Raw genomic sequence first — 15,613 nt, 5'->3', positions numbered from 1 at the left:
AAAGACGGCTTCTATTGAATAGAATAAAATAAAAAAATATAGGGAATAAAAATAGAAAATAGAAAAGAATAGAGAAAATTCTTAAGTCCTTGTTAACAAGGTATATTTTATTTTATTTTTTTCTCTACCTTTAAATTAAACACGTGTCACACAGAAGTAATTAAAATGTAATATAATAAAAAAATTAATTTTATAAGTGAATATAGTTAGATTTATTCTATAAAATCTGACTTTATAGGAGATTCACCCAAAAAATCGTTTTGTGTGACAGAATTATGAGATAAGGACCAAAATGGATTACAATATTTGTTAGATATTGCTTGATTGCTTTGTCATTGTACAAACTACAAAATGGTCAAAGATCAGATTGATAATTCACTCGTGTGCATACATGATCCAATGCTTAAGAAGGGATAATTTCTCTGGAAAAAAAAGGAAAAATAGAAGAGAAGAGTGCATTTACTGATTTACCCACTGAAATTTTTAAGTTGATTATATATTGAGAAAAATAATTTAAAATAAAAGAATAAAACGACACATATCTTCTTAATTATTTAACGCATATTATTTATTATGAAAACGTAAAAACTCTTCTCATTACTTTAATTTATTATTTTATTAATTTGTACTCAAATATCCTTTTATTATTAATTTAGAGGGAAAAAATCATCTTATATTATTTCTTAAAACTTTCTATAATTTTTAAATGTGTTTGAGCCTTTGAATTATTTTTTTTTTTAATTTTGATAAAGGAAATGAGCATACCACTTTTTTTATTAAGCTAATAATAACAATAAAGTTTCAAATACGAACATATACACAAAAATAATTGAAATTAATTACTAAATTATTGATTACTAAACAAATCAAATGATCCAATTTTTTTTCTAATTAAACCAGTATTAACAAGGAAAACGACCGTCATTATATCGAAGCTTACGTATATAATTAGTATAAAGATCCAAAATCTAGAGGCAGATAAAAGTGTTCTACAACTGCAATGTTCAAAATAAACATGACCTCATACATGTATGTATCTATAATCTAACAAATTATGAACTTACAATGAGCAATGTATACGAAATTATCAATTATCAACATGCCAATTTCAAGTTTATTTTGAACATTTTAGTGGATTTAAATAATAATAATAATAATAATTAAAAAAAAAACAAGATGCTAAAGAAATTTGTATACCAAGTTGTTGTGCTTGTAGCCCATTGGTATAAGTTAGGGGTTTGTCCCTAGAAGCAGATGAGATTGAAATAATGATGAATAGGAATGTTAATATTGATAATGGAAGAAATAAATGCTGCATTTGTTTATAGAGACAGGACACTGAGACATAAAATGTTTGACACAAGAAATATGGACAGAGACAGTGTGTCCAGAGATACTGAATTAGTCACCAAAAAAAAAAGAGATACTGAATTAGTGTATTTTGTGTCCATTCTGACAGAAAAGACACAGGGATACTAACAAGGGACACAGCTTATTTTGTTAATTTTTTATAATTATATATTTTTATTATTATATTTTTCATCTCAAATTTTTTTAATGAAAAAAAATGAGAATAAATTAGATTTTCATAATTTGTTCTAATTTATAACCAAACAGAATACAAGAATATGTCTCTGTTCATCAGTGTTTCCTGTCCTGTTTTCCCAACCTGAATTTTTTTTTTCCATGAAAACAGCACTTCCGACCTCCCATGATGTATCTTGAAAGTTTAAATGTGTGGTCAATAACGAAAATAAATTTTACCAAAGCACAATATTTCACCAATATCCGTATACTAATTATAACATTGTTATCGTATAAATTAATGAGATCCCTGTAAAATTCAATTAGATCACACATTATACACAAATCACAAAATGCTAAAGCATAAATTATACCCTAATCTAACTTAGGCCTTAGATGTCCCAGGTTCCTGAGATGTACCAGATTCCTGAATAAATACATTGAAAAGAGAATCTCAGCAAGTCACCATGTTACATTAACTCCAATGCAAATAATCAATGAAAAAAAAGCCTAACCACATGAAAGATAGAGGGGAAATGTTTAAACACAGTACTTAATCAAACCTATGAAATAGTTGATGCCAATTATCAATATATATATACAAAGAACATGAAGCAAAAATCAAATGAGATATCTTGAACAGAACAGAATAGAAGCAATATCATTAATGGTTTTGATGATTTATGATAGACAGTAGCTATGATTACTCATGCAAGGAACTTAACGATCACAAATAATTATGAGCCAGAATATAAGCAAACATTATGATAAAGTAATCACAAAGCAAAACCAGATTATCAAAGTAAAAATGCATCCACACACACAACAACAAAGTCATAACTAAAATAAACAAATTAAAATGTACCTCCTCCAGAACCATGTCACAGAACTTGACATCCAAGAAACCATCCACCATTTTCAATATTTTGCCACGAAATGTCGCTGAACCACAGAGACGAATGTGTCCAATAAAAGTAATGTAATACATTAGGCCGGCAACACGGGGAGCACCGGGAACACATTGGACATTAACCTTGACAATCTTACGAGGCTCACTTTCCACCTTCTAGATAGTATTAACAAGAATAAAAATAATGATTAGTGAATGAGATTATAGACATAAATAAAACTCAATAAAGCAAAAACCATCATAGACACAACATTTAGGTAGCGTTTGTTTTGAGATAGAGACTGAGAGACTGAGACTTAGTATCGTGTTAAATTTCTGTTTCTGTTTCTAAAATTTCAGTATTTCAGTACCTCCAAAAAGTAGGGACACAGGAAACTGAAATTTTTAGAGATGGAGACTGAAACTTTAATAACATTTTATACCTAAAATACTTTCATTTCAATTAATTAATTCCAATTTTATCCTTTGTGCAAATTAAATTAGAGTTTAATTCTTGTTTCAATTCCTGTCTCCCATTTTACACCAAACAGAATACTGAGATTTGTTTCAATCCCTGTCTCTTAATCTCAGTCTCTCAGTCTCAATCTTTCTGTCTCTGTCTCTCCACCAAACGCAACCTTAAGGAATTGAAGATGTCCAAGCATGCCGTAGCCAAACGGAACAGAAGTCGTTCGCGAGACTCATTTACTATCTCATAGGGTCGAATTCCGCCAGGTATTGAAGGCCCATCCTCCGGAGCATCGAATCCCTGTAAACAAGAGTTCAATTATGATATGATATTAAAAAGAAAAAAAAAATAAAGCGTGTGGTGAATTTTAAAGCACCTCACTGTTGTAATCCTCAGAAGAAGTTACTTTCATCGTTTTATTCGGTTTATCTCCGGCAGAAGCCATATCTCTCTCTAACTGTCAACCTGATTTCAGGAGAGAAGCACACGGAGTTTCAATTCAATGATGCGCAGAATCGGAGAAGAGAAGGCTGAGAGTTTACGACAATCACCGGTCGAAGATTCTGATTCTGATTCTGGTGAATTGGGGTTAGGGTTTTTATTATTTTTTACTGGTGCCTTCAACGTTGAATTCACGGAGGGAAGTGTTGTTTATTGGGCTTATACGTTGGGCTTTTTATTGGGTACCTTCAACATTCTGAATCTGCTTGTTGGGCTTATACTAAAATTTATTTAATTAAAAACTATTATTCAATATATTTAAGCTCATATTTTTAATCAAATTTATTAAATTATCAAATGACTTTCAATTATTAATTTTATATAAAAATAATTGTATCTAAATTTTTACCGTAATAAAAAAAAAAAGAATAATACATATGATTCAACCCTTAGATTAATATATACTTTGCTTGTATGTTGTGTTTGTTGGAAGTTGTAATTGATTAGCAAAGAAAAATAAGCATAAGAAAGAATATGTGGCAGGGATTGATCATCTAATTTTGTAGACTAATAATAATGAATCATATAAGAGAGCAAAACAAATTAATTATATGGTATGATTCTTCTTGGACAATATCATATCATTTTTCTCACCAACTTTATAATGCATGTTTGGTGCATACTACTGATTTCTAAGGATTTGGTTCGTCCACTCACTCATCCTGCCATGATTTGTTATTATCACTCAAATTCAAAGGAACTCAGATGAAGCTTTCTCTCTCTCTCTTTTTTTTTTTTGGATTTTAAAATTGAAATGTTCCGTATAAATACTTAAAGCTAAAGAGAAAGACGGCTTCTATTGAATAGAATAAAATAAATTAAATAGGAAATAAAAACAGAAAATAGAGAAGAGTAGAGAAAATTCTTAAGTTCTTGTTAATAAGGTATATATAAAAAGAAAAGAAAAATAATAAATAAAAGATTCCTGTCGAACTATACATGTATTAGAGTTAGAATAATCAAACAAAATAGGAAAAGCCTAAGATAATTAAAAATTAAGAATTGTTACACACTTCTTTCTCCAAAATTTAAAGGTACTGTGGATTCTGAATCATCTGAACCTTTGGATTCCCAACTAGATTCTGTTTCTTGTGGAAATTCCAAAGAATCAACAATGAAAGGAGGTTTGGAAGGTAATGGCATTACAACATCCTTCTGTCTAAGCATTGCTACCACCTCTGTCATGCTGGGACGCAGATACGACAACTCTTGTGTGCACAGAAGTCCCACATGGATAACTCTTGCAATTTCTTCAACATCTTGATTTTCCATGCTTTCATCAATAATTTTTGACGTTGTGTTTGATTTGAAATGCTTCCATGCCTACAAATATTAGGGGAAAAACAAAAAATATGGAACTTAAGTATGAGGCAGTTAGAAATTTTGTTAGAATGAGACCAAATTTTTCTACAGTAAAAACTTAGGTGCAATCGACTTTACGTGGAGTTGATAACTTGAGAGTCGTTAGATGAAAATTTAGTCAAATCATCTAATGACTCTCAGCTATTAACTTCACGTGAAGTCGATTGCATCTGAGTTTCCACCACCATGATTTCCGATAAAAATTGATAAAAATATTTACATGAGAAACAAGAGTCTCAAATGTTTCTTCACTAGACTCAAATTTTGCATTCTCCACTCCACTGATAATTTCAAGCACTAATATTCCAAAGCTGTAAACGTCTACTTTCTCTGTTATGGGACAACCAGCAAGATATTCTGGTGCCATATACCCCCTATTATGATATAGGAAAGATATAGTTAAAACATAGAAATTATATTGGTGAAAACTCAAGTGGAGTCAACTTTACGTGAAGTTGATAGCTGATAGTCGTTAAATGATTTGAATTATTTGATTAAATTTTCATCTAACGGCTCTCAGTTGATATGTACTCACAATGTGCCTACAATAGATGTAGAGTCATAGGACTTCAACTTTGCTAAGCCAAAATCAGAGATCTTTGGTCTATATTTCAAGTCTAATAAAATGTTTCCGGCTTTGATGTCTCTATGAATTATTGGCCCTTCAGAATTGCTATGCAGATGTTCCAATCCATCAGCTACGCCAAGGATTATACCCTGCCTCTTTGGCCAATCCAACTGTTTCTTCTTCTCCGGATCTTCCTTCCACCAGTAATAAACAAATTAATAACCATATAGAACAATTTTTGGAATCTATATATAGCTAACTTACCAAACAAGATGCAGTTAAGGCTTTTGTTTGCAAGGAATTCAAAAACCAGATAGCTTTCTGTGGAGGTGAAGCAGCAACCAAGGAACCGAACTAGATTCTTGTGTTGAGCTTTGCTGTATACATCAATTTCATTGAAAACTTGTTGTTTTCCCTGCATTCCACTCAAAAAGAATCGCTTTATCGCTATTTCTCTTCCGTCTTGTAAGGTTCCCTATCATGTAGAGGACATGGAAACTTCTTACAAACTTCTAGAAAGAAAGAAAAATGTTTTTGAGAACAGTACAAGACTAGACACAAAGAACAGAGACATAAAAAATTAATTATGAAAATATAATTTATTCACATTTTTTTTCATAAAAAAATTGAGAAGAAAAATATAACAATAAAAAAATGTAATTATGAAAAATTAATAAGAATAATAAAAAAAATAAAAAATAAACCGTGTTCTTTGTAGTGTATCTGTGTCCTTAGAATAGACACAAATTATATTAAGTATCTCTAGATATAATGTCTCAGTTTATATCTCATCTATCAAACAAACACGATTTTGTGTCTCTATTCTTTTTCAGTGTCTTATCTCTAGCAACAAATGCAATGTATACACATACACACCTTGTAAACTTCACCGTATCCCCCTTCGCCAAGTTTATGGAATTCATTGAAAACATTGGTTGCTCTCTCTAATGTCGAGTACTCAAACTGCATGAACCATGAGCTTAATTTTACTCTACCTGGGTTCATCTCTAGTCCTTAATAAAGTGACATTGAATTCACAAGAAAAGCTTGATTAGAAGCATAAAATTATTAACTGTTAGAAAGAAAAAACAAGTTATTGTTACTATTGAGGATTACCTGTTCGTAAAATTGGAATACCCCAGAGTGTGTCAACATTTTTAGTCCCATGGTGTGCAACTACAATAAGCAATGAACAAATAGCAATTGCACCAAGAAGAATTGCTGTGCATTTCATCAAAATTTCTGCAGGGAGATGAATAAGCAACTAAATTATTATGCATAAGGAGAAGGGTGGAACTCAAGTGCAATCGACTTCACGTGAAATTGATAAGTTTCATCTAACGACTCTCAGCTATCAACTTCATATGAAGTCGACTGCACTGAGTTTTCACCAAAGAGAAAACATTGAAAGTTTACCTCAAGTGAAAGATATTTGTAACTAACCTCTTTGTTTGTTTTTTAAGTCAACAATAATGAAGTCATAATCAGCATAACGCAAAATGCATCCAGTGTTGATAACATGGACCTGTGTTGATGGCAAACATGATATGGCGGTGCTAGCAGCATTTGATAGGCAAGCAGCACACATATCCTCGCTCAATGTTTTCCAGCAAGTGGCGGTACCATAGATGACGAGATTCGAACCTTGACGTCGTCCTTCCATAGCTGTGTAGCCATCCGTTTTGGGTGCCTCGAATGCCATTTTATTTATTACATTTACTGCCAAACCAACAAATCCTTTTTCATCTTTTGCTTTCTCACCACTACATCCCTGTTTCCATTCATTCCCCAACACAAATTAAATGTGTTCGGAGCGAAAGAAAAATCGTTTCAACATTACTTCAAGCTAAAAGTTAGGTGAAAACTCAGGTGCAGTCGTCTTGACGTAAAATTAATAGTTGAGAGCCGTTAAATGAATTGATTGATTTGACGAAAGTTTTATCTAACGATTCTCAACTATCAACTTCACGTGAAGTTGTCTGCACTTGAATTTCCATCTAAAAATTATTGCACATTAGAGTATCCACACATAACTCATCACAAATTTAGACAATGTTATATCTGGTGAAATTGAGGCATTGAGCATTGCAAATAGTCCTTATGACAATGTTCAGTTAAGGGATCAGAGACCAAATTTACAAATTGTTTCATTCAGCTGTTAGATGATTTGACTAAATTTTTATCTAACGACTCTTAGTTATCAACTTCACGTGAAGTTGACTATACCTGAGTTTTTACCTTCATGCAATTGTTAAAATAACAAAAATTTACATTAATATCACACAAATCAATTTATAAACACAAGTAACATTTTCGGTGCAATTCTTTTGAGTTTAGATCACCAAATATGCTATGTGTATACCAAAAATCAACTATTATATTTGTGTATAAATTAACCATACTATGTATATACTAAAATTAGCCAATATAAAATACACATTGAAATATAAATCGTATTAAATAAGATAAACTACACATATTTATACATAAATATATGATAGCTGATTTTAATATACTGTGTACACATTACATTTTTTATGTATGAATACATGTTTAACTTATTTTTAACATATATTTTGATATACACAGTTAATTTTTAGTGTACATCTAACATGACAGTAACATCACATGCATTGTTACTTAAACAATCCCATCATTAAGCCTGAATTTAATGTCAAATGGCAACTCCCTTAAGATCTTCATGTTGCTAAGGAAAATAATCATCATTAGAAAGCAAAAACACAACTAATTAAAAGGATAAGCAAGAAAGAAAGAGGAAGCTAAGAAAGTACCCTCAAATAATAAGGGGTAACACTCTCTCGAAAAAAACTATAATTATCATATCGCATAAAACAGCCATCACTTGAAAAGGTTCGAGCACCCTTGGCAGGCATGCAACTGGGAAAAACGCTTTGAAGGGATTTGAAGCACTGCACGCATTCAGAAGCAGAAAGATCAAACCTACATTGCGAGAACATGTATATGCGATTTGGTGGGTCACCAACTTCCCTAACCGAAAACTTGGATCGACCCATGTCATTTTTCATCTCATTCACCATATTCCAATAATTCTCTTGATATTTGAATAACAAATATTGGTCTGTCATGTTGGTGTAGCTGCATGATCGATGTATGATGTCACCCTTGCGGGACCTATCATATTCGCAATGGATTCCACAAAGCCATGAAAGAATAATGATGATTGTTGTTGTTGTTATTAATGGCAGAAACTTGTTGGCCATGCATCCATGACGATGACAAGGAGGAACTACCAGAACGATAGAACGCTGATTCTGAATTTGCAAATGCTGATGATGATGATTCTCTTTTCATTCTATTCACGTTCGTTTCTCCTTGTTTTAATGAATATCGAATTTTCTAGTTTCTCCATCTTCATTTTTCTGTTATAGATATGGATGTTGTTAATCGTATCCAGCGGTGACCTCATTTGTTTTTAGTAATAACATACCAAGATTTGTTTTTCATAATGCTATAATCGACTATATCCGATACATTTCCTCATCACCTCAACCATTATAATAAATTTTCTAAACAATTATGTAGAAAAAATCGACCATAGAAATATATATTGAAATAAAAAAAAAGAGAAAATTCTACTCCTCTCTCCTGTGAGATGCTAAAATGACACTTCCTTCTTCTCTATTTTACAAATGTACATTTTCCAGAACTATATTTTTTTAGAAAAAAATAAATTATTTTTTGAAAAATTACCCATTAGCAAAATTTTTATTTTTTATCATTAAATTTTGCTTACCAAAATACTCTTTAATAAATTATTTTTTATTTATTAAATTGTACTTTTACCAAAAATACCCTTTAATAACCTATCAGAGATTCAGAAACCTGATTTTCCATTATATTTAATGTTATTGAAACACTCATAATATATTGTTTTTTCTAGATGCATGACAAAAGGAATTAAATTTAATAACAACTAACAAATAATATTTTCAGAAGAGTATTTTTGAATAGAATATGATGAATGAACACGTAGATAATGATTGCATTTTTAGCACTCTTGTTTCTTCTACACTCTGATTTTCGTTGTATTTTCTTTCATAGCTAAGAAACTAATAGGATCCATTAGAAATCTCACTTTTCTGGGCCAGATGGACTTGCGTCAAAAGGAATGTTTCAGCCAGCTTTCTCTTCGCAGAGCAGTCCCCTCCTGCTACTACTTGTGCAAACTCGAAACGTTTCGAATTCGAAATCTTCGTACGTGTGTGAGCTTACGGTTGTACCTGATATTGACAGGTAAAATTGGAACCAATCATTTTTCAACAAGAAGCATAAAGTATACAGATAGGGAAAATGGAATTTATTATCACGAAAACCATGAAGCAGAGACCTGAGTCAGGTTTGATCATGATTTCCCAAAACCGACAGCATTCCTTCTTTCCCTCCTGTTTTGTATCTTTTCAGGGCTTGGTACTCCAGTCAGTTGTTCATACTTCATTTCCAAGGCCTGTAATGATTATACGCAATCATTAAAAACATTTGTATCTGAAGATGAATGATTTATGCTTCTATTATATTCTCCTTACAATCATCCTAAATTACCAAATAAAAAAAGAACTGAATATTTTTTTTACGATTCCAACACATTAGGAATATCCGCATTGTACTTTGCTTGGTATTTAGGATAATGTCTAAGACAATTTTAGGATGTTATATTATAACTTAGTGTAGACATGGAAGATCTTACACAGTTTAAGCACTAAAAACGTAATAAACTATGAAACATTTGTTTGTATTTGAAGCAATGAAAAGCTTCAAAGCATTAGCTTATTTGAAGAAAATATAGAAATAACAAATATATGGAAATAAACTTCCCTAGAGGACTGGCATCAAGCATTAAGTTCACATATGTACAATGGGAGACATAGGCTGGACAATTATAGTTATAGATATCGATGTATATATACAAAAAACTGTGTAAAAAAAAAATTTTAAATGAAAGAGAAGCTATGGTAGTCTTAGTCACGTCCACCAGAGCAAATACATGACATGATTACATTTTTCAAATAACGGCATACCTTTGCCTCATTTACTATATCTTTGAAATATTAGTATTATCTATGTCATCATGATGTATTCTCAGGTCATGGGAAAATCAACTAGAGACAGAATACAAAAAAAGAGTTCAGTTGTTCTAACCTGTAGCTGTTCACGGATATTACCAAGAACTTCTTCAGTCATTCTCTCAAAGAAAAGAATCCCCTGCACAGATTATTACAGGTAAGCAGTACCCACATGTTAACCAGCAGGTAGGGACATGAAATCTCGTCAGCAAACCAGAAGCAACAAGCCAGTAGTTCACTTACAAGGTGCCTAACAGCCCTGTTCTCAGCTAGCATGGGAAATATGAGAGTGGATGATTTGGTGGGATTGGTGAGGCATATAATGAGGGAATTATTAAGTGATGACAGAGGACTCAGCTGGATTGTGCTAATGCTATTAATAAATTGACAATTTGACATTTCAACTACACATATGATGGGTCTTACAGGGAGTTGCACTTTAAAATTGGCTGGAAAAGAATTAGGGAAACTTGACCCCTGAGTGCTAAACCATACAAGTCAATCATGGATTCTATTGCTAAGTGGTTGACTCCAAAACATTATAGCAGAATGGCCGCTATTTTGGGGGGACAACGATGATTGTATGCATGATGCAATAATTGATTAAGTTTGGAACACAATAATTGGTTGTAATTCAATTCAATTCTCACTTCATAAATTATGGGTTCTAAATTATATTTGATTGTAATTTAATTCAGTTTCATTTCAAATTAATTCCATCCTTTTGTTTTTCTTTTTTTGGCATTCTATACACACCCTAAGCGTTTTGTGTTCCATATAATACAGGCAACTGAAGTGAAGAACATTGACTAAAAAAAACCTAAGTGTTTTGGGTTTCATGTTCCTTGTCCATTGATGAAACATCATAGGTTAGTTGAAAATAATAAATAGAGGAAAAACCATTCATGTGAAACCATTTAACTAATAAAGATGAACTAACCTGCAGATGATCAAACTCATGCTGGAATACTCGAGCAGGAAGCCCATCCAATGAGAATGAAAATCTATTTCCATTTACATCACGTGCATCAATCTTCACTGATTCATGTCGCTAAACCACAATAATAAGAAATTTTTAAGGAGGTGAAAGAGTGAATAAATACTTCAGACCATCAGCAGGATAATCATCAAACAAATGAGTATGACAAGTAGGTTATGTTGTCTCAGTTGAGCACAAGTTGATAGTCCTCAAAACAGCAGACGGACTTCATCTACAGAAGTCATGACTTAAGTATAGATAACACTTGAACTAAATGGAATAACAAATTTAAGGACACATTTTGTGCTAATAACTTTCTCAAAGGGAAAATAAATCCCACATATCAACATTGAAGCTCACTAGAATGATCACTCGAGTGTACTGATGTAACAATTCATTCAAGGAGGAGCTCAAAGAAATCACTACAACATAAAAGCTTGGTGCTTAGCTTTCATGGGAAAAGCTTGATTATATATTTTATATCAATTACTGGGAAAAATTCTTTCATTTCAGCACAAGAAAAATTCTAAAACAGTCTCATTCCTTTGTTGTTTGTCATGGCAAGAAGAAAGGAACACAACGATAAACAAATATGTAGACAGAAGATATTTTATTGAAAGAGAACAAGGTATCATAAAATAAAAGAAGGAAAATATTCCTAGGTGGATAAACCATGCAACAAACTATGCTGATCCTTTTGTATGATCAATAAAGGAACACCACTAAATATCCAAGTAGATAACCAAAAGGGATACAAAAAAGAAATCCTTTCTGGAGCCAAGTCACCAGAAAAGCACAATGCAGATTCAGCAAATTTAGAATTATTGTTATAACAAAAAGGGCCATAGATAAAATCAACTTTCTACTTGCCCTTTACAATTAATTATACAAAAGCTGAACACACATAATGAATTTTATTTCCATAATCAGGAAAATGGAAATGACATTCATTTATCAAAAGAAAATAACAAATGAATTTTTGTTTGGTGAGAGTGAGAGAATAACTATAAGTAGATGAAAGAGGAATAAGAAACAAGTTTCAAAGTTCATAAGAGAAAAGTGTTTAAAAGGGAGGTGAAAATATAAAGTTTTATGAAAGGAATCATTTTGGGCAGGCAAAATAAAAAAACGGGGGCAACTCCATATAACAAACTATTCTAAAAGCACACAGAGAAAGAGAGAGAATGTTTTCTACCTTCACATCAGCATATATTCCAGGAAATGATAGACACCCTTCATTAAAAATTGACAGTTTCTTTGAGTATTTGCTAACTCTTGGATTTACAAGAACAATTTCCTCTCCTTCCCCAGGTTCACCCACTGGATTGAATACCATAAGTTGAACATTGATTCCAACTTGGGGTGCTGAGAGACCAATACCATCGGTTCTGTGGAAATGAATGCTGTTATCATTTGTAAGATTACAGTAGCCCTAGGAAGTTTTTACTGTTAGTTTATTTCAAGACTTAAAAAGGTTACAAAGGCATCAATGAGTTTGACAGACTCAGAGAACCAGAATTTGATGGAAAGAGAGAATAAGACCTAACCAAAGACAGAACAAGGAAATGCAGAGGACAAAACTGTTAGAAATCAGGATAGAATCTATCATATCAGAGTATTAAATATGATCTCTTAGGATTAGTATTGATATTTATCATTTTTTCTTTATTAGTATTGGAGTTTTACTGTTATTATTAATAGATGCTAGTATTCTTCCCATGTAAAACACAACATCACATAAGAGTGTATTCTTTCTCTCATTTGCTGAATTACTCTTTTCTCTCTTATTTTTCTGATTGATTATGGATTTTTTTAAAAAAAGAAAAAAAATAAATCTGGGGTATCAGAAGGTATTATAGAGTGGGCCTAACTCCACTGCATAAGCTAGCTAGATGGAGTAGAGGGTTGCCCAAGGCAGGCTTCCAGAGCTTATCTCTAGACTCTAGAAATTTTGGCACTGTTAATGCACCCCCTCACACACACGAGTGGACAAGGACTTGAAAAGTGTAATTTGATTGATGTGGCATACATGCAATGGCCAAATAACAACAATAAGCTAGGCTCCAATACATCATCCACCAACTTATGTTATATATTTGTATATACCAATGTTTTTCTTCATTTTTTCCCCCAGCTTTCTATAGCAAGTAGGGAATAATGTATCGTTGTCTAAAATCACTATTGTGTGTGTTGGGACATTCTCCAAAAGTCCCAACTCCCAAATAAAATATAGCTTTTGAACTGTCAAACTTGCCCTTAAGTTAAAATATAGATCCTTTGCTTAAAAACAGTAAAAAACAACTGTTTTTCTAGACAATGGAGTTAAGAATTACTCAATACAACCATCTCAACACAAGTCACTGATGCTACTTTAAAATTATGATTCTACCTAAACCACCATTTTTGGTATCTGAAAAAGTATAATTTCCATCCCATCCAAGCTAAGTGCACACCAAAATTAGCAACCTTGCATTTGTGTATAAAATACATGTGTTGTTTAACTCATTTTCAATGTGTATTTATATTCTAACATGTATTTTATAGTATATTTTTAGTTCTTAAAGCTTGTCAAAAGTTTCAAAAATACTCCTAGATTTTATTTTGTTTTAATTTTATCCCAGTAATCGATTTGCATCAAATAAACCACTGACAGCTAAATTTAGAATCAATCCAGCAATAATTCATGACAACTATGTCTTGTTTACTTGTGTTAAAGGTTATTCTTGTAAAATTGTTACTGAATTGGTTCTGGGGTTTTTGAAAGATTAGTAACCAGGAGTATATTTGATGCAAATAAAAAGCTTCCGGGACAAAATTAAAACAAAATAAAACTTAAGGGTATTTTTAAAATTTTTAATAAACTTTAAGGACCAAAATATACTTTACCTTATACTAGTGGTTGATTTTTGTGGTTGACTTTGATGTGCAAATAGAATTTCTTGTTCCCCTAAAATATCTCCCAAATGAAAGAAAATCAAAGTTTTGTTATAATAATGAAGCAAACCATTCAAACAAAGACTTAGTACTAAGGGAGGATAGTATTGGAACAGTGCTTACTTGTACATTACATCAAACATCTCGCGGGCAAGAATCTTCAGATTATCATCGAAGCTAACTATGCGTTTATTTTTTTGCCCTCAATTTTGGGTCTGGATATTCCACAATTTTCAATGGCGCCTCGAATTCAATATCACCAGCTAAAAAAAAAAGCGCACAATCACATAAGGAATGAGGTTTGAACTCAAAGTGAAAGTATTAGAAAAAGTGGTGGCGTGGGGATGGGGTTCGGTGGAGCTGAGCAGAGAAACTTACGAGAAGCGGCTTCATCTTTTGCTGCTGAGAAACCAATCTTGGACACTGCACACAGAGGAGGCAAGGACCGGTTCGTAGAGAAGTAAACCCGATCGAGCGATGTGAGACGGTTGCGTGAGAAGGGTGGAATGGCGGGAAGTGCAGAGGTAAAGCCACCATGAATATGAATGTGACTTGAGTGGAGAAACCACGCTGAAGCCATAGTCGGACAAGGTTTGGTTACAAGATTGCAAGATTTTCTTTTAGGTTACGATGCACCGACAGTGCACCGACACTGAGACGGACACGGACACGGACACGGATACGATAAAACACGGGATACGATACGATATGAGACATGTCGATATGCAAATTTTAAAATTTTATATGATATGAAACACACATATATATATAAAATATAAAATATTTTTTAGACAAACCGTAATGATATTTTAATATTTTATAAATATTAAAATATAAATTAATTTTTTAAATTATTTTTAATGTCTTATTTTAATTATATCAAGTATTTAAAATATTTTTTGTNACCGGAGACGCTGATACGTAATAATATTTAGGTGTATCTAAATGTGTCCGAAAATTTGTTTTTATCTTTTATTAAGACACGATTTGAACACAGCAGACACGTGTGTTAAACGAGTGTCTGTAAGTATTGTATCTAAAATGTAGGTATCCGACATGTAGACAGAGTAACTCAACAAAGTGTCTTCATAGTTCTTAGGCCAATGCCAAAGCGATGAAGCCAAATATTTCAGCACGTGAGAAACTGACCTGGAGGAAAAAAAATTCTAAAAAATTTTAAAAACCCATTTATTTCATTTTTTTGTTTCTCGAGGCCCATATCTGATCAATGGACTTACTTTTAATTTGGACAAATTTGTGGATTAAACTTAACTTGACAACTCCC

General features: G+C 32.2%; 3 protein-coding genes across 4 annotated transcripts; all 3 read right to left on the bottom strand.

The window, feature by feature from the left end:
- Window positions 1-1,785: 1,785 nt before the first annotated feature.
- On the bottom strand, window positions 1,786-3,487 carry LOC110275136 (uncharacterized). Of its 2 annotated transcripts, none has more exons than XM_021130729.2 (4): window positions 3,259-3,487; window positions 3,123-3,182; window positions 2,390-2,590; window positions 1,786-1,951 (listed from the first exon to the last, which is right to left on the bottom strand). In XM_021130729.2, exons 1-4 carry the CDS (start codon window positions 3,325-3,327, stop codon window positions 1,910-1,912), a joined length of 372 nt encoding a protein of 123 aa, XP_020986388.1. In that variant the 5' UTR covers window positions 3,328-3,487; the 3' UTR covers window positions 1,786-1,909. The 2 variants fall into 2 exon arrangements, with proteins under 2 accessions (XP_020986388.1, XP_052110717.1); XM_052254757.1 differs by having other exon boundaries at window positions 2,390-2,587.
- Window positions 3,488-4,388: 901 nt separating this feature from the next.
- On the bottom strand, window positions 4,389-7,015 carry LOC107463719 (cysteine-rich receptor-like protein kinase 46). The gene is made up of 7 exons (XM_016082572.3): window positions 6,757-7,015; window positions 6,430-6,555; window positions 6,190-6,326; window positions 5,578-5,788; window positions 5,281-5,503; window positions 4,966-5,119; window positions 4,389-4,706 (listed from the first exon to the last, which is right to left on the bottom strand). The coding sequence occupies exons 1-7, from the start codon at window positions 7,013-7,015 to the stop codon at window positions 4,389-4,391; spliced, it is 1,428 nt and encodes a 475-aa protein (XP_015938058.3).
- A 2,292-nt stretch (window positions 7,016-9,307) lies between these two features.
- LOC107463720 (peptide deformylase 1B, chloroplastic-like) lies at window positions 9,308-14,908 on the bottom strand. Its single transcript, XM_052254671.1, is given in 8 exon segments — window positions 9,308-9,575; window positions 9,683-9,799; window positions 10,492-10,554; window positions 11,356-11,466; window positions 12,590-12,782; window positions 14,452-14,525; window positions 14,527-14,591; window positions 14,707-14,908. Coding segments are annotated over 7 exon segments (810 nt in total). The 3' UTR covers window positions 9,308-9,575; window positions 9,683-9,697.
- Window positions 14,909-15,613: the final 705 nt, after the last annotated feature.

This window comes from Arachis duranensis, chromosome 9 (assembly GCF_000817695.3).
Source record: "Arachis duranensis cultivar V14167 chromosome 9, aradu.V14167.gnm2.J7QH, whole genome shotgun sequence".
Lineage (NCBI taxonomy): Eukaryota > Viridiplantae > Streptophyta > Magnoliopsida > Fabales > Fabaceae > Arachis > Arachis duranensis.
Note: the sequence above shows the minus strand (reverse complement) of the source record. Positions and strands in the feature narration are given on the sequence as shown.

Excerpts from the sequence above, each read along its gene's own strand:
- LOC107463719 (XM_016082572.3), bottom strand. The coding sequence starts at position 7,015 with ATGGCATTCGAGGCACCCAAAACGGATGGCTACACAGCTATGGAAGGA. Across the intron at positions 5,504-5,577 it reads CCTTAACTGCATCTTGTTTG|ATCCGGAGAAGAAGAAACAG; the intron begins GTAAGTTAGCTA and ends GGTGGAAGGAAG. Across the intron at positions 5,120-5,280 it reads ACATCTATTGTAGGCACATT|GGGGTATATGGCACCAGAAT; the intron begins GTGAGTACATAT and ends ATATCATAATAG.
- LOC110275136 (XM_021130729.2), bottom strand. The coding sequence starts at position 3,327 with ATGGCTTCTGCCGGAGATAAACCGAATAAAACGATGAAAGTAACTTCT. Across the intron at positions 2,591-3,122 it reads GAATTCGACCCTATGAGATA|AAGGTGGAAAGTGAGCCTCG; the intron begins GTAAATGAGTCT and ends AATACTATCTAG. Across the intron at positions 1,952-2,389 it reads GTGACATGGTTCTGGAGGAG|GAATCTGGTACATCTCAGGA; the intron begins GTACATTTTAAT and ends GTATTTATTCAG.